This window comes from Diadema antillarum, unplaced genomic scaffold, assembly GCF_040938485.1.
Source record: "Diadema antillarum isolate AM-2024a unplaced genomic scaffold, OU_Dant_1.0 seq00001511_RagTag, whole genome shotgun sequence".
NCBI lineage: Eukaryota > Metazoa > Echinodermata > Echinoidea > Diadematoida > Diadematidae > Diadema > Diadema antillarum.
Window position 1 is genome coordinate 162,644 of NW_027272245.1, and position 18,833 is coordinate 181,476.

Genomic DNA, 18,833 nt, shown 5'->3' on the forward strand with positions numbered 1-18,833 from the left:
ATTTCTATGAAAGATTATTGACATGTTATATATTACAACAACTACAACAAGATATGGGTATTGTTCCCAATGCTCCTGTGAGAAAAAGAAAAGAAACATAAACATACCTTCTGTAGAAAATGAAGCCCAAAACCAGACCTACGATAATAAGGATGATGAAAACACCAGCTACACCACCAGCTACAGCACCAATTGCAGAAGGTGGGTCTGTAACACACAGAGTACAGGAAGATATGATGTAGGACCAATTACACACACATCTGGGAAAAGGCAGGACGTGAGCATGTACAAAGGGTATCACATACACATTTACATCACAGTATGAACACTTTCCATACATATACGCAGAGGAGTGATATTGTTCTTGTGTGTGTGTGTGTGTTCAAACAGGCATAACACCAAGACAGACATTTTTACACAAATAAAAACAGACCCAATTTTACAGTCAATAGTCTTAACATATTTTAAATGATGCCAATAAATCTCCTTCCACTGTCTATACCAGTCACGGCAACCCACACCATTGTAATATAGAGATAGACAATTCTACTTGCTAGTAAAGATCACTATCATTTAGCTGCAAGACTTTGCAACATATTTTGCTTGCTACAATTTCACAAACAAAGTACACTGTATCACATTTGAAATTTAAATAACCGTTTTAAGAAATCAGGAATAACCACATGCTGATTCCTATAAACCCCTTTCAAATTTAATCATTACGATCAAGGAAGTATGATTCTTGCGCTGTTTGAAATGACAATTTTTTTGATTGTCATCAGAAAATGGTTCTTTTTTAATTCAATCTCTTTCAACCTGTCCAACCACTAATTGCTTTGATAAAGTTTAAATTGGTTCAACTGTCTATATCAAGCTTGAATCAGTTAAAATTTAATTCACACAATGTAGAGCAGTCCAATGATAGGTTCTCAAACTTACTGTTTGTTTCACCAGTAGCTTCAGAGGACCAGTCACTTTCACCGGCACCATTGACAGTACGAACCTTTGCAATGGAAATGATGCAATAACAAAATGTATGTATATTGGGGACACAAGAATCTTTAAATTATATTGCAAGATATATTCTATTTTTTTTTATTTAACTTAATGCAAATCATGTAGTAATGCCATCATCTTTGTCACAATTCCTCATTGCAGTTAAATGGCATATTCCAGGGGGACTACATGTACTTATGACTTTGTTCTCATTGGAAAACATATGTTGGTAAAAAAAAGAGAAACATATTGCTGTGTATATTTACGTTGATGCTCTTGTATAGAGCAAGATACATATAATGGAAAATGCACGTATCTGCCAATGCATCATGCATTTCTCCTGAAACTTTGCTGCACTGAAGAAGCATTCAGTTATTTCTAATTAAAAATACCCAATACAATATGAAAGATTTCACCCAAAGACTTTTCCATACAGATATTCAAGGTAATATCAGAAAAGAAACTTTGACAAAACATACTAATTTATAGTTCTTTCTCAAGTGGTAATTAGGCCCATCATCAGAGGGGTAATGCATACATTCCAGTCATACTTTATGATAAGAGTGAAGCTAAAAGATGAGTGCAATTTCAGGCAACTAAAAGCAGACAAATCTTAACTCATTAAATGAAAGTTAAGGATATCATGGGGGGGGGGGGGGGGGGGTCTAACAGCCAAAAATTATGCAGTATATCCAAACCTGTATTGAATATATACTTCCAGCCACGAGCTCAAGGATCGGGTACATCACATCAAACTCGGTTTCATCCACTCTGATTTCGATTTCAGTGTACGTATTGTCCATTTCTGGTGCTGTACGGCGATACTGCAGCTTGTAGGCCTGAATTGCTCCATTACGGTGTATAGGAGTGGCTGCTGACCATGTTACAGTGAGGGAATCCAGGCTAGTGTCTGATATTGCTACATCAACTGGTGGGGGTGGAGCTGACAAAAAGAACAGGCATGATGAAATTTGATATGTTAAGTATAGATACACATTTACCTATATATACACAGATACAATTTCATGTACCTGTGTTAGCATGTATATGAGTACGTATTTGTTTTAATTGTTCTGATATACATTTGAAGTTCAGAATTTTCTTTTTTCATAAATGAATTTACGATGCAGCTAAATGAATTGTAAATGCACAGTGTAAATAAGTTTGAAAGCATGAAAATTAAAAACATTTCTACTAAAAGTAGTCCAACCAACATCTAACAAGCCTTTTGTTGATGATCCAACCAATGACCAGCACATGGTTGAAAGAGTAAAGATAAAAGTGTAATGTAACAGTAGGGTACATCCAAGCCTTCATTTACTTGTGATCTGAAATTAATAAGATATTCCCAAATATGCCTCATACTTGGAATAGTCTGCATTTATGATATTCGTGAAAATAAAAATAATTACCTACGGGTGTATTAAACTAATCTCAACTTTATCCAGTGTGTGGATCAAAATGGACACCTCACTCCTAAAGTCCATAGTCAGTACTTACATAGATGTAACATATCTCAATATTCAACATTAGCATGGGACTTATCTCCTTCTGCAGTCTTCACAGTTTCAAATAGTAATGCTTCTGCTGACTGCTTTGAAACTTCTTGAAATGTTTTACATAAACACTAATTTTACAAGACTCTTGGTAGGACAATTGACAGAGGCAGAGTCAGATGGAAGAACAATCATGGCTCTACAAGAAATAAGACTATTAAAGTTCACTTTAATGATTCACTTTTGTCAATTCTTCAGAAATTCCCAGTAATTGAAAATCAACATTCTTGGCAATAAATATGTTTTCAGTCCTACAGGATAATTGATCAGAGCACTTTTTTGTGTGTTTTGTAAAGCAATATGGTAACACATCTTTACTTCAGTGAGTTTATCTCCTCATCCAAGGTTTGTTGTTTTCTAAACATGTTGTTTGTATCTGATGAGACTATTTATATGGCAGACCTGGGGGGCATTTCATGAAGCATTTTGTCCAACAAAGTTGTCAGACAAATTTGCTCTCAGCCAATCAGATGCAAGGATTTCAATAGCTTGTAACAGTTTGTCAGAAAAATATCTGACCAACGTGTTTCAATGAAATGCCACCCTTGGTACACAATAATCATGTAAAGAAATGATATTAAAGCTGGAAGCAACATTATTTATACTAAGAATCAATCCACTGTATAAAACTGACCTAAGTATATGTACACCAGTGTTGATGATGTGGTTAGTGCAGTGTTTTGTGCTGTCACTGTGCACCAGATCGTTGAATTTCAATTCTAAAATGGCAAAATCTCTCTTGCTTGGGAGGGGGTAAACCCTTCCCCTATGTGCCCCTTTTCCTAGCCTTAGTACACTTTTAAAGATTGACAAAAAAATTCAGGATAGAATGATTCTGAGTGCACAAGACTTTTCATTAAAATTCTGAAAATTCAACAGTTCCCTCATGCACAAGGGGAATATCCCCTTTTAATCAACCCTTTCCTCGCTCAGTTCCCCCACATCAAATTTGTTTTGACAATTTCCCAAATATTCCTTCAAAGAGACATACGAGATACATTGTATCTCAATTTCAACTTTAAAGAGGCAAAAGCTTCCTGTACGGTAGGGTGGGGATAGCACTCTCCCACGCCTTCTCCTCCCCCCCTCCCAAGCATACTAGTAGATGATGATCACATTTTGAACATACACAGTTTTCCAAATAGGGCCTATGCCACAAAATGTGTGACCCAAAACATTTGACTGTAATCATAAAAGTACGAAATCTCCCTCTTGTAGAAGGGGAGCAGGGCTTATCCCTTCTCACATCCTCCTGCTTTGTTTCCTTCCATACAGGCTTGCTACATTTCTCTGATTGACAAATTTCCAGACATTCCAACTAAAGTGTGCTTCAGATCATTGAAATTCAGTTCTAAAAATGGGGAAAAAAGCTCCCTCAAATATGCAAGAGGTATCTTGCCACCCTCTCATTGCTTGGTACCCTCTATAGACTACATGCGTACTTTAAAAGGAATGATAATTTCTGAATTTTCCACAAAAAGTGTGCTCCAGATAGCTTATTCCAATTCTACAAATGCAAAAGCTCCACCAAGCGGGAGGGGGGCAACCCCATTCCATGCCCTCCCCCTCTACCTCATAAGACTTTATACACAGTGATGATGTACACACGTGATAAGAGCTAATTATTCCATGATTTGGCTATTAGCACTTCCCTGAAAAAGCCCCATATATCTCTATTATTATTTTGTTCAGAACCTAAACTTTACACCAGATCACTGTATTTTAGGTCTGAAAATGCAAAATTAGCTTCGTGTGGAAGGAGAAATACCCTTTTCCTACACCCTTGTGTTCATACTTTGTCTGTTTGATTGCTTAACAGATAGCATTCATGATATTCATTGTAAGAATTGATACAAGACTTTTTCTTTAATGATACCATTTAGTAAATAGGCAAATTGTTCAATAATGAAATAATATGTATATATATATATATATATATATATATATATATATGGGTCAGAATTTTGAACGATGTACAATTGAGCCAAAACACGGCAAAATTTAAAAAGTAGGAAATTCTCCAAATCATTTATCTCATCTAAAAGAGTATAACTCAAGCTTTAATATGAACCCAATTATACTAGGATTTTCCCAGAGGAACAAGTTTTTATTCACTGCGGAAGTTTACCATGTCCAGAGCATCGAACGTCCGTGAGGAATAGTACTGCACATACATTTGAATACCATTTAACATAGTTTGCAAAGATCTGATTCAGTTCAAAATCGTAACGAAATATCTTAAGGGACATGTGTATGTGTTGGCAGAATATCAAGCTTGTACTCTTAACCTGTACGTAACGGTAGACAACTGATGATTTAACCAAATTCGTCATTTCTGTTGAAATATTGCTCATCCGCTAGACACTTTCTCCACTTTACGCGCATTTTACAGAAACTCAATATTTTGACCTCTTATTTCGCTATCCCATACTTTAATCCTCACTCCCAAATAATAACATACCTTTTTAAGATGTATCTGATCTAGGCAGTCTCTATAACCCAACAAACATAGCCTAGTTTTCATCACGGAGGCCCCCATATAGCTCACAGACATTCGGAACAAACAAGATATTGAACAATGCAGCTCTCTTGAGTTAGAAACGCATTCTACTCACAACAGACAGCAATTTCACATCAAGAACAAACTCCTCTGCAAAAATCCTGAATAGATATTACCAATTCTCAATTATAAAAGCTTGTTTATCTTCTCATACTGAGGAATCAAAGAAAACAATTTTTCCATCTCTCGTAAATGAACATACAAACGTACGTGTAATCTCAGTGACGTGGTCCATCCTTGAGAACGAATATATTTATCAAAATTTCGTTATCACGAAGTAAAGATTCAGGCCCTAAACTTGTTATCTAAAGTCTACAATGCAAAATTTGCTTATAAGAGCATGGTCACAGCTAAATATGACAAAGTATTAACATAGAAAAACAACAGAAATGTGCTCTGTTATAGAAATACGAAGTTTAGCTGGGGAGGGCAAATGAATACGTTAGGAAGAAATCCTTCTGCGTTTGCTCGTTGTGTTACACATTGTTACCGAAGAGAATTTATGTTATTCTATTAGTCAGAAATGATATCAGGTTCAATATTGCGAAGTTTTGTCATAACAAGACGTAATAAGTCCATATAACTTGGATGGATGTTTGTGACTTCGATATCATACAATATGGTTTGTTATAACAAACATTTTGTAGCGCGTCATTTCGGAGGCTCGTTATTTAGTTTGTCAATCCGAAAATTGATAGAGTTCGTATAATCATGAAGCTATTTTATTCGGTAAATGATAGGAATCTCCGAAGGTTAATCGAAAGGTTTATTAATTGGAACATGAAAAATCAGGTTCGCTCATAAATCCAAATGTGGAGAAACAAGTTAACAACCAAAACCTCCAAATTTCAAAACCTCATGATAACCGTTTTCACCTAAATGAATATCAGACCCATTCCACTTTTAGAAGAACGGATCTAAAAATAATGAACCTTAATATTTAATTTTCGGACTAACATACTTTCGGAATAAGAACATTTTTAATAAGAAACCTCCTGAATTAACTACGAACATTTTTTTTTCCATTTTCGGAATAACAAACCTTTGGACATTCGGAGTAACGAATCTTTGGAAGAGCGAACATATCAAAGTGCAACCTTAAACCTATTTTTAATCATTACATTTTTAGCATGTGTTTTCAAAGTAAGCACAAAAGCACAAACAAATTGACGATCTCCCTGTCTCTTAAATGTAAAATGAAAAAAAAATCTTGGAAAGAATTACAAATTAACATTGCTTTTCACTGATGAGTATAAAAAACCACCATGTCATGATAAGCGGAGGATTTGCGTGTTTTCATCAGACAATAATTGCATACTGCATTATTTTTGTTCGCTTGTGACGGCATTTCGATGAATAAAAAAATAAACCAAAAAAAAAATTATCCAGAGGAACTTGGTATAACGGGAGTGCACTGGCAATTCTTTTCTCTGTGTTTTGGAGCTCGATCCCTTCTCTGCTTCTTCTCATTTTCATTCAACTGCTTCCACGTCCCTTTGAAACTTTTCCGTTTCTTCTTCAACACATGCCCATTACAGACTTCTTCCGTCATTATCCTGAATGTGATTGCGTAGCACTTTTCGGATTTGTTTTGTTTTGTTTTGTTTTTGTTTTCCGTTTGGTCGCAGCATGTTCAGGCTACTTAGGGAATGAGAGAAAAGTCGTCGTGAAGAGAAAAATAAGAATGAATTAAGCCATTTAATATCATGACAATTACAGCGAACGTCCGTTATGGAGACCAAAACTGGATGTTTTCTGTTTGAGACGGCAGCTACCATACTCAAACGATAAATACTTGGAGCATCTGTCACTAAAAAGTGGCACTGTTCTTCTTTCTCCTACTATGTAATCCATTGACTTATTCTACAAACGAACATCCGTGACCAAAACGTTTTCCGTTTGTTATTACAGGTAAATTGAGTGCTGAACGTTATTCACTTTTGGGTATGAGCGACTCGGTGATTTGGTAATATTTTCAAGTAACATTAACTTAATGTGCAGTGATATATTTGTAATTATCAGAAATTTCCTTTCTGGGACAGAACGTCCGTGAGCGAAACTTTCAGAACCTGTAACAGTACAAATTGTCTCCAGAACCTCATTAGAAAGAAATTTAAATGCACAGAAATTACAGATTACGCAAAATTCCATTTTCCTATAACTTTGTTTTTAGTGTTAAGGTGCTTTTGTATAATTAGAGGGAAAACAAGTGTAAAATTGTGGGTAAATTGTCAACTGTTTGTTCATCATGATCACATAACGCCTTAAAAATTCTGAAACTACTGCTCTAAACTCATTGTTTACTTTGTAAAACTTTATTTGTCGCTATTGGAGCTAAAAGTTTTAAAGAATACAGGACACTTTCGGGACAAGTTATCCCTATTGGTGGGATTGCATACGTCACGGACGTTCGCTGGAATTGTCACGGACGTTCGTTTTACTACTAGGGTCATGTTCCAGGACGGATAACCAATCGGCAGAGAGTACCTAGCCTTCCTAACTCTTTCAAAAATTTGAAAAGGTATTGTCAATGCAAATTATAGGAAATTTGACATCTTTACAACATATGTATTGCTCAGAGGGGGATCAGGAGGTGAATTTTCAGAGAAAATATTAATTATTTGCTTGGTTTTCGGTGAATTGCATGGTACAAAAACTGCGGACGAGCCTCAGTCCGCTCTAAAAATGGCATGCAGCTCCTCGGCTAGAGAGCCAAAGGTAAAATGAACCTTCGCCATCAAAGCAAGACGGTGTCCCACTCGAAAACGTTTTAATCATCACGGGCGTTCTTTTTTTCTCGGAGGTTCGTCTAAAAATATAATTTTGGTTCCTATTTGACAAAGGATGGACAGAAACTCAAAACAAACATATTATCGTGTGGCTAGATCTTAGTTGATTACGACTCAGAACAATATCGCCAATACCGCTTAATGGGCTACGATCTTTATTAGAAAATAGCGGAAGCACGTCCGTGACAAAAACTGAGTATAATTTTGCATAAAAGAATGTTACGTCCCATGTACAGCCAGCAGATGTACAATTTTTACAGGATATGTTCATTAGGTGGAACACCAAATTTTCGCATACATTACAGTTGGGACAACAAAGTAGAATTTGCAGCAGGGATAGATATAAAAGCATCACAGACGTTCGTCTGTTTAGGGCTTTGATATTTCAATTGTTCTCTGTAATTTTATACATGCTCATAAAGTTCTTATAATTTTGTGGTACCGTATATACCCATATGTCAGATCCAGAACATGGTCAGATATTAGATGCCACGTACCATAAAAAAGGCACATCATTAGTTTGAAAGACAAAAATTATTGTGAAAATAGCGTTTTTACCGTATTTTTACGCTTTAAGTCCTCGTAAAATGAAAAATATCAAGCAAAAGTCAACTAAACCATACATTTCCTGAAAGGAAGTTTACCAATCTTTGAGATGACATGAAAAAATCTGGTTTCTTAGATCATCCTGGCGTATTCTAAGGGAAAGAATGTCATAAGGTGCGAAAATTGGCAATTGTACATCGTTCAAAATTCTGACCCATATATATTCCTTTTTTTTTTGCAACCATAAGTTTGTTATGACTACATTGATAAAAGGATAGAAATTCATTAAAGGCAGCCGATCGCCATCCCTTAAGCTGGTATCTCACTGAGCGGCGAACGTTTGCGAACATAGCGAATTTGAGATTCGCCAACTTTTCTGACGAATGTTTGCGAAAAGTCAAAGTTCGCTTCTGCCATTAGCGACAGTTAGCGACTTTTAGCGATGTTTAGCGACAATTAGCAACACTTTAGCGAATGTTTGCGAAAGTGTTTGCGAACACAGGTGGCGACTATTAGCGAATGTTAGCAAATGTTAAGCGACAATTTTGCAAATATTAGCGACACTTTTGCAAATATTAGCAACTGTTTGCAAATCATTTGCGACAATTTTGCGAATGTTCTTGGACCTAGAAAAGTACCAGGCGATTGTGTATAGTAAGACCCATAAAACGACATAAAACCTTCCACTGAATTCAGATCTCTTGTGACAACCGTTCAAGATGGACTTCCAGGATATGGAAATAAATTTCTGCCAAGAAGAGGCTCAAGGTGTTGCTATCCTTGAAGAGCTGCTTTGTCAGGCTGCTGCTACAGCTATTCTCTCTAAAAAAGAAAGAGTGAAAATGTTCACTCTTGAAGAAGTGAATAACAGAAAAGAGTGAGTTTCAAGTGAAATTAGAGTGATTTTGGAGTGAAAATGCTCATTTTCACTCATTTTTGAGTGACCTCAGGGATCACTCCAAGATGTTCGAGTGATCCCTGAGGTCACTCCAAAGTGAGTGAAAATAGATATTTTCACTCAAAATTCACTCCAATTTCACTCAAAACTCACTCTTTTCTGTAATTCACTCCTTCAAGAGTGAACATTTTCACTCTTTCTTTTTAGAGAGTTGTGCAGCATAAGAGAAATAAAATAAAGAAAAACAAGAAAGGAAGAAGAAAAGAAAGAGATTCAGAGAGTGCTTGTTGCAGAGGACAGACTTTAGTCAATATGAAAAGCTTTTGAAGCAATTACAATCATGACGGAGATGTCAAGAGCTTCAAGAACTTTCTTAGAGTGGAACCTTGTCTGTTTCAGAAGCTTTTATATGGGAACCATGTGGTTACTTGTTCGCAAGCAGTGGCGAATCATATAAAAATGTTAGCGACACCGTATTACGACCGTTTGCGAATTCTTACTAGTGTTTTGCGAATGTTTGCGAATGTTTGCAACTGTTAGCGAAATTACAAATTCGCAAAGGTTCGCAAAGAAATTTTGAACATGTTCAAAATTTCTTTGCGACAAGAAAAACTGTTTGCGACAATAAAAACCGTTTGCGAACTTTCTTGCGAATGTTAACGAACCTTTTGCAACCATTTACGAACCATGGCGAATTCCCAAATTCGCTACGTTCGCAAACGTTCGCCGCTTAGTGAGATACCCCCTTTATGGTACGCAAACTCCGAACGCCCGAAGTTTGTGCATGCAATTGCAAAAATGCCAGACTCGGTGCTAAGTGTATATCCATAAGCATGTGGGACAATGCTGCCACTGAGACAAGTGTGTGTGTGTGCGTGTGCGTGTACGCATCATACACAAACATTGTCACCGCGAGCTGCGGTGATTGGAGGAGAGAGGCCAGAAGACGCGTGGCTCTTTTGGCCTCTCTTCATGCGCATGCACACTGAGAGTGTGCGTCCATTCGGAAGCTCTCGTGGCTCGCTCGGACAGCCATTTTGGGTTAGGAGATTTGTAGCATAGAACTCTTGTAGGTTAGCGTGTTGTTCGCTGACCCATTGAGCCAGCACTATTCTCATTCGGGGTCACTACATTTGATACAGAATGGGGGAGGCAGCGTGTTGCGTTCGTCTCCGTGCCGCACAAACCACTCGCCACGATTGAATGCCTTTAAAAAAAATATCTATAATGGCCTATACAAACAAGAAAATGAAACATGTGCAATGTAACTTTAAAAAAAAAAGGTCTCAGGAAAATATACTTGGGACAAAACTGGCATATGCCATAGTAAGCAGTGAATTTTGTTGGGATGTGTATCAAGTATAATAGCATGAAACATGTCTAACCTGCTTCCAGTGTCCTCACGAGCATCTCACCGCTTGGATCACTTTCTGAATCTTTGTTGGCAGCAGTCACTGTGATGGTGTACTCCAGATATGGTTCTAGGTCTGTCAGGATGATCTCAGTACTTGGAAATGTTTCTGGTGATTCAGATCCAGAAAAGTCTGAGATTTCTGTTGTGTAGTGGACTGTGTAGGCAGTGAAGCCACTTCTGCACATTGCTGTTTCATTGGATGGTGCCTGGAAAATCAGTTGAATGATTGAATCATTAGGAAACAGTTGTCAGAAAAACTGCAGCAAACTCACATGAAATAAAAATGGTACACATCTATGTGACTGCCTGAGAATGTACAAGTTTTCTAAGTGAGAGAGAGAGAGAGAGAGAGAGAGAGAGAAAGAAGGAATGTTTATTTATACATATACATGCAGCTGTGTATACATTACCTTAACAGGTAAAGGTGTTCAATACTCAACTTCAAGACACAATCAATTTTGAGGCAACTGTGGAACCCCTTGATATGTATGTCATGAAGCTGCATTGTGATCTTCAAGGGTTTAACACACAATTATGATTTAAAATCCTATAGGCCATATCTTAACCCATTGAGGACGAGTCCCAAGTATTCTCAGGCAGGTGTTTATGGGAAATGCGTGTTGTAGCATAAAACGGTCCGTCCTCAAAGGGTTAAATTTAATTTGGAGGGATAATAACTGGAATTTACAGCGTTTCTGATCTGCCTGAGAGGCCCTACTCCAAAACCACCACAGAAACCATGATGAGCATATCGTCGATGGGGTGACAAGACCTCGTATCTCAAAAATGTCAATTTTTTTTTTTTTTTTTTTTTTGCTTAATGGTCAAATAATGGGTCAAGTGATGTCTTGGCCAAATCCCAACTGTCTTACTCCAAAAATGAAGCCACCATGACATGTCAAAGGAAAGGCTTTCCCATTCACTATAGTGCTTTGGCCGCCATGTTTTTTTGCTCTCCTGAACACTTGTCATTTTTGAGATACAAGGTCTTGTCACCCCAGCGACGATATGTGAAGACACCTTCAAAACTGTATGTTTCACGTTTGCATAACTGACTCAGTCATACAATGCCATGTCAAGTTTGCTTACTTTGCTCAACCGCACATCCTGCCCTAACTGATCAATACATCGCCAAATGCCACAGTACAATAGAAACTTCACATGTGATTGCTTTCCTCTCACTGTAGTTTGCATTGCATGGTGACATATAGATATAATGTGCCAGAAAATCATAGTATAATTGGTTTTCTTGGAAGATTAAGACATGTCATAAATGAATTAAGTTTAAATATGATACACAAATTCATTATTATGCCATATTTTGTTTACGGAAACATTATCTGGCATTTCGCTCCACAAGCTTCTCTCTCAGCCCTTCAAAAGCTTACACAAATATATGATTGTGAGAGTATTTAAATCCATTCTGCTCAATATATTCCTGATATTTTAGGCTGGGAATCTCTTGAACACCTATAGAAAATATAAGACTATGATGAGTTTTAAGATACTGCATAATTTTCCCCCCAAACTATATATGTCTGTTAATATTTCTCCATGGAGGTAAGGCTTATGCATGGTGCCCATTGGTACAAAATTGTATCATCCTAGCAATAATAATGGCCAAGTTTGGTAACAAATTGACCGATATGCTTTTATGAAGCTGGAAATGTGAAAATTGGGCCAAAATCTGGTATCCCATTGGAACAATTTTGCATCCATACTCTTAGAATTGCATTGCAGGTAGTTGAAGAAGAAATGTACAAATTACACACAATGCAGGACAAATAATTGTGTTAGCTCGGTTGAGTCCTTGGCTTATAAAGCAATGATGACAATATGACCTACTTTAATACTGACAAGAAACTACACTTAAGCTAGACTTCCTGCCTACAGCACATACAGCTGTGATTTATCCTTATTACTTTATTGTTTTTGTTTTTAAGTACAAAGGTTCAGTATAAATCACATACCTGCCATGTCACATTGATTTGTCCAGGAGCATTTGGGGTTGCTGAGACAAGGATTGGGGAGGCACTAGGACCTGAACACAAATGAACAGAGAAGATGATCATCTTGTGACATATGCACAACTTTTGCCATTCAAAGAAGTCTATAGTGATGGATCAAACATACATTCAAATATCCTTTTTCCCCCCTAATTTTTCCTATTTGCTTGCAATACCATCAGTTTACTGCATAGGAAACATCAGTGCACATCTGCCAAAAGAATAGGCTCATTGAAAACATAGTACATCAATGGAATTAGAATATCAATGATGGTTGAACTAGTGATAAACAATACAAAGTGGGGCCTGGGCTTCCGGAACACAGTCTGAATTTGGTTAACAGAATCAACTGTTTATCTTGTATAAATGCCTACGATACAGCAAATTTCCTTGTTGTATCATGACCAGATAGAGACACATAGAATAGTTCTGATTCTACAGAGTAGGAGAGAAAAGATTTTAATGAACATCTTGTTTGATTCATGTCATTTATTTCACATTTCACAACAAAGATATGAAAGTAATGGATGACGTCATCAAAATGGCTTCTTAAGAACACTGCAATTTTGCTAGAGTAATTGTCACTTTGACATCTCTAAATGATAAAAATGGAATATTTCGGAAAGAAAGTGATTCTAGCTACCTCAGGTCATCAGCAATCAATCATGCTCATTTTCAGTTGAGCTGGTGAGTTGTACGCATACCAATAGCGTTTCTATAGCAACCTTACACTGACGTAGTAGAAATAAACAAAAATTTTCATGATAATTGTCTAATTTTCATTTAGTTTGTTGAAATATAATAAGAATGTCTAAATATATGTTTTTTGATGTGTCTTGTTGGTTTCAGCGAAGTGCCAAACCAATTTCTGTCTTAATCATGTGTTGATATGGGGGAAATATAGTCATTGCCATGGTAACGCTTTCATGAAAAAACCCTAAATGATAAAATGTAATTCTTTCTACGCAAATAGTTATAAATTAAGCTTAATAACTTTCAAATAAGTAGGTGCCCAGTAAAAGTATCCAGTCACTAGATGACTCAACTCATTGTAAGGCTAACCATGGTCACCAAAATTGTTTCCATGGCAACGAGAAAGAGCTTTGGAAACAGGCTTAGGCAATGCAATGAGAGTGCAATTTCAACATATCTGTCAAGTGTCATTTTGCTTGTGTATTCTATTTATTAAAATATATTAATATGGATGTCACACTTGAGGTAAAGAACTATGTGACAATCTGTATTGATTACATTGCATTTCTTGGAAACAAACGTGCCCTTACTATAAGGCACGACAGCATGTACGTTTGAAACATTATATTCGCATTATAAGATAATATATGTTTTCTATATTGCCAAGAGGATAAAGGGCATTTTGGGGGCACGCGGCACCGGGTCGCCCTTCAATAAGCACCCTCTTTATCATGTAGATCTTGTAAGGTAAATCTTCTTCTATCATTTCGATGACTTTTCATTGATGTAAGAGTGTATTTGCTGCATTGCCGGACCTATTTTAAAACCATTCACGTTAGAAAAACTGTATTTGCGTTACTAATATCCGTATTTTGTAATAAAGGCCGTGAGCATAGGTGTAAATTTAGACACCTCCCTAAAGATTACCTTTGAATGTTCACCTTTTTGACAATGTAGTTATTGTAGAGCAATGCTTCCTCTTGTAATTAGTTGCATTTTTGGATACAAAAGTGCCTTTGCTATACGGCACGATGGAATTTCGAAAACATGTACGTTTGGAACATATTATATTTGCGTTATATGATATTATAATGTTTTCTATATTACGGTGAGGGTGGAGTATTTTTGGCACATCCCACAGGGTTGCCGTTTAATGCGCACCCTCTTCACCGTATAGATCTTGTAAAGTTAAGTCTCTTCTATCATTTCCATTACTTCCCATCGATGAAAATTGTATTTGCTGTATTACCGGGACTACTTTTACAATCATTCACGCTAGAACAATGGTATTTGCGTTGCTAGTAATGTGTTCTGTAACAAGAGGGTAAGCTTAGGTGTGAATTTGGTCACTTCCCAAGGGTTTAATTTTGAATGTTCACCCTTTTGACAATATAGTTATTGTAGAGCAATGTCTCCTCTATTAATAAGTTGTATTTCTTGGACACAAAAGTGCCTTTGCTGTACGGCACGATGGCATTTTGAAGACATACACGTTTGGAACATATATATATTCGCATTATATGATTTTATATGTCTTATATATTGAAGTGAGGGTGGAATATTTTTTGGCACATACCACAGGGTTGCCATTTAATGTGCACCCTCTTCACTGCATAGATCTTGTAAAGTTAAACCTCTTCTATTATTTCCATGACTTTTCATTGTTAAAAAGTGTATTTGCTATATTGCCGGAAATGCTTTTAAAACCATCCACACTAGAACAACGGTGTTTGCGTTGCTAATATCTATATTTTGTCTTAAGGGGGCTTGAGCGTAGGTGTACCTTTGGACAATTCTTATGGGGTTGTCTTTTAATGTTCACCCTCTTGACGATATGGATATTGTAGAGCAATGTCTCCTCTATTAACTACAACATATTTTTGAAACAAAAGTGCCCTTGATTTACGGCACGATCGAAGTTTGAAAACACGTACGTTTGGAACATATAGTGTATTTGCGTTAATAATATTCAATGTTTTCTATATTGCCATGAGGGTGGTGTACTTTGGCGGCACATCCCACAGGATTGGCATTTAATGTGCATCCTGCCACTAAATAGATATTTTGAAGCAATGCTTCTCCTATCATTTCCACGACATTCATTGATATAAAAGTGTGTAGCTGTATTGCTGCAACTACTTCTAAAACCATGCTCGAAAGAACGTCGGTATTTGTGTTCATAGTATCCGTGTGATGTAATTACGGGTCTTGAGCGGCGGTGTAATTTTGGACATTTCCCAAGGGATTGCTTTTGAATGTTTACCCTTTTGACAATGTAGTTAATGTAGAGTATTTTTCTTTTTGTAATTATATTGCATTTCTTACAAACAAAAGGGCAATTGCTGTACAACCGTAATGATCGGGACAATGTGAAGGCATGAAAAATTGAAACATATTTGTGCTATATGCTAGTGCATGTTTCTTATATTGCCCTGGGGTTAGATGATTTTGAACACATCCCACACGTTGCCGTTGAATGTGCACCCCTTTGACTATTATGATGATTGTAAAGCAGTGTCTCTACCATTTAAAAATCATGAAAGGTAAAGTGTCTTTATTTACCACTTGGCAAAACGACTTTACATGCATGTACAAGTGAGTTTGCTTTGGCATATAATGCATGTTTTGTTAATCTGTTTCGGGACCACGACGGTCAGGGTAGGGGTAATCTGGGCACTTCCCAAGGGCTTGACAAAATAAATATTGTAAAGCAATGTGTCCTATATCACCTTAATTGTATTTTACGAAAATAAAAGAGTATGTGCTACACAGGCAGAAGAGCTTTTCAGAGGTATGTAACCATGGAACAATTTTCTCGGTTGTATACTGCATGTTTTTCATCGCCTTTAGGATGCATGGAGTTATTTTGAGCACCTCTCCTAAGGTGGTCCCTGCATGTGAACCCTTTGGGCTGCATAGATATTGTAGATCAATGTTGTTGTTTTATCTCTACTCCGGCAATTTTTATAGAAAGAAAAAGTGTCTTAATATGGCAGGAATCCAATTCAATACAATTCAATCTAATTTTTATTTCATTTTCATCAAGAACAGATAGACATCACTTTCTTTGTAGCAGAAAATGAGGTGCGTAAAACTATGTTGAATGATTATAGCACCATACGATAATTATACATAAACATAAAACTCAAGTGATAGTCATAAAACTCAAGGAACAACTTTTTTTTTTAGACATGCACTTTTGGAACGCCTGTAATTGCGTTGATATTTGTGTTACAAAGGGTCATGTATAGAGGCAATTAATGTGGGTACTTCCCATATAGTACGCTCCCTTCGAATGATAACCACTTTAACTATGTCAGTGTAAGTCAAAATTGCAGAGCAATATATCGTCTGTTGACTCCACTGAATTTCATTAAATAAAAGTTTCTTTGCTAGAGGACCAGAAGGACTGTTTAAAGGCATGTACCCATAGAACATAATTATGTATTTGCGTTGGTACATGATTATTGCATGTCTTAGACTGCCTTTGGGTGGGGTAATTTTGGGCACCCTCCACGTGGGTGTCTTCGTATGTGAACCATTTTTACCCTATAGATATTGTAGAACAAAAATTCTTCTATAACGTCCACTGAATTTTAATGGAAATGAAACGAAAAGGACGTTATGCACAGAGTTTTTTCGCTTCAAACAGCTGTATTCACGTGTGTATAATTATGTTTTGTACCGGGCCGTGAGGGCATAGGGATGAATTCGGGTACCTCCCTACGAGTCGCTTTGACTGTGCACCACATTTTAAAGCTAATTATACACATTGTAGGAAAATGTCTCTGTCAATGTCAATTCTATTTCATGGAAATAAAAGAGTCTTTGCTAGACGGCCAAACGACTTAAAAATTAAATCTCGTACGCTTAAAATAACGGAAATCGCATTGGTTGATGCATGTTGTGTAAATGGTCGTGGGGATAATATGATCGATTGGGGTGACTTTGGGCACTACCTACAGGGTTTCCTTTGACTGTGCCATCTTCATATCTCAAAACTCTCAAGGATGCAAGAGATGAATCATCAAGATTCGAGCAAACCACCCTCCAAATAGAGTTCATTCATTACAAAATTAGACAAATTATAGATGTTGACACTTGTTTAATTTCGTACTTTGATTCTATGTAATTAATGGATCAGCTATCATTATCTGTCTGATAACAAACTGTAATTTTATGATATTAATTATTCATGCTAGTTTACTAAGGCTGTAAAGTTTGTTTTTGATGAAGAGAAACTGAAATATCATATTTGAACACTCTTGCTATGCTCATATCGGGCACTTTGATGCATTAGAATATTCCGTTGGCTCGGAACCCTTTGCATATTATGCAAGAGGCCCAGATTATATACGTGGAAATGTTTGCATCGCACTAACTCACATTGCAAACATAGGTTTCAACATTTTCGGTGATCCGATGTGAAACCTAGAAGCATTGTTTTCATAGAAACACTGTATTTTGATCATTATGAGAGCCAATTTGCATACTATGCAAGTGAGGCCCAGATTATATACATGGAAATGTTTGCATCGCACTAACTGACATCGTAAACATAGATTTCAGAATTTTCGGTGTTCCAGTCTCAATCCTAGAAGCATCGTTTTCATGGAAACACTGTATTTTTATCATTAGGCCTATGGGAGCTAATTTGCATATTATGCAAATGAGGCCCAGACTATGTTTCATGGTGAATGTTTGCATCGCACTAACTGACATTGTAAACATAGGTTTCAACACTTCCGGTGTTCCAATCTAAAATCTAGAAGTATAGTTTTCATGGAAACACTGTATTTTTATCATGATGGGAGCTAATTTGCATATTATGGAAATTTAGCCACTTTGCCCCACTGGATTTCTTGGGACTTGAGTAAGGTATTTAGGAGCCCATAGCAAGTAGCACTGCAGTGGAATTTCCTACTGCAATTAGTAGCGGGTGAAACCCTATTTTGACTGGACTAATGTGATCTATGACAAAATGTGTATCCAGTTTCTGTTAACAGTGCTTCATTTCTTTCAGAAGTACAGTATTTGTTGTAGTAGTCCATCGAGTATAATGAGCTTGCTTTCAGTTGGTATCATACAGAAGTCCATGCAAGACCCGTTTCACCAACATTGATTTCATTGAGATCAGTGTCAATTAGTGTTTTCAGTTTCACTTAGCAAGTCCTAGTGACTGAAACATACCAATCAGAAAAGTGAGATAGCGAGAATGAAACCAGTGAAGTGAAACTGAAACCAATGAGAAGTTTGTTGAAACACCCTACAGGACTGCAAGAAAGGAACAGCCATGAACTAACCATTTTTATTGGGAGTGGGGGCTGAGGTGGAGGAGGGTCTCATCTTATGAGAAATTGACTTAATCTATGTTC

The 18,833-nt window shown here is 36.8% G+C and overlaps 1 protein-coding gene across 1 annotated transcript in view; it reads right to left on the minus strand.

The window, feature by feature from the left end:
• Positions 1-18,833, minus strand: part of LOC139710231 (receptor-type tyrosine-protein phosphatase kappa-like) — a gene marked incomplete at its 5' end in the record, with an annotated part of 52,536 nt that overhangs the window by 20,980 nt on the left and 12,723 nt on the right. Inside the window, 5 exons of the mRNA XM_071622162.1 lie at positions 104-207; positions 940-1,003; positions 1,695-1,939; positions 10,731-10,965; positions 12,730-12,800. Of these exons, the coding sequence (XP_071478263.1) occupies positions 104-207; positions 940-1,003; positions 1,695-1,939; positions 10,731-10,965; positions 12,730-12,800 (719 nt within the window). The remainder of the gene's footprint in view (positions 1-103; positions 208-939; positions 1,004-1,694; positions 1,940-10,730; positions 10,966-12,729; positions 12,801-18,833) is intronic.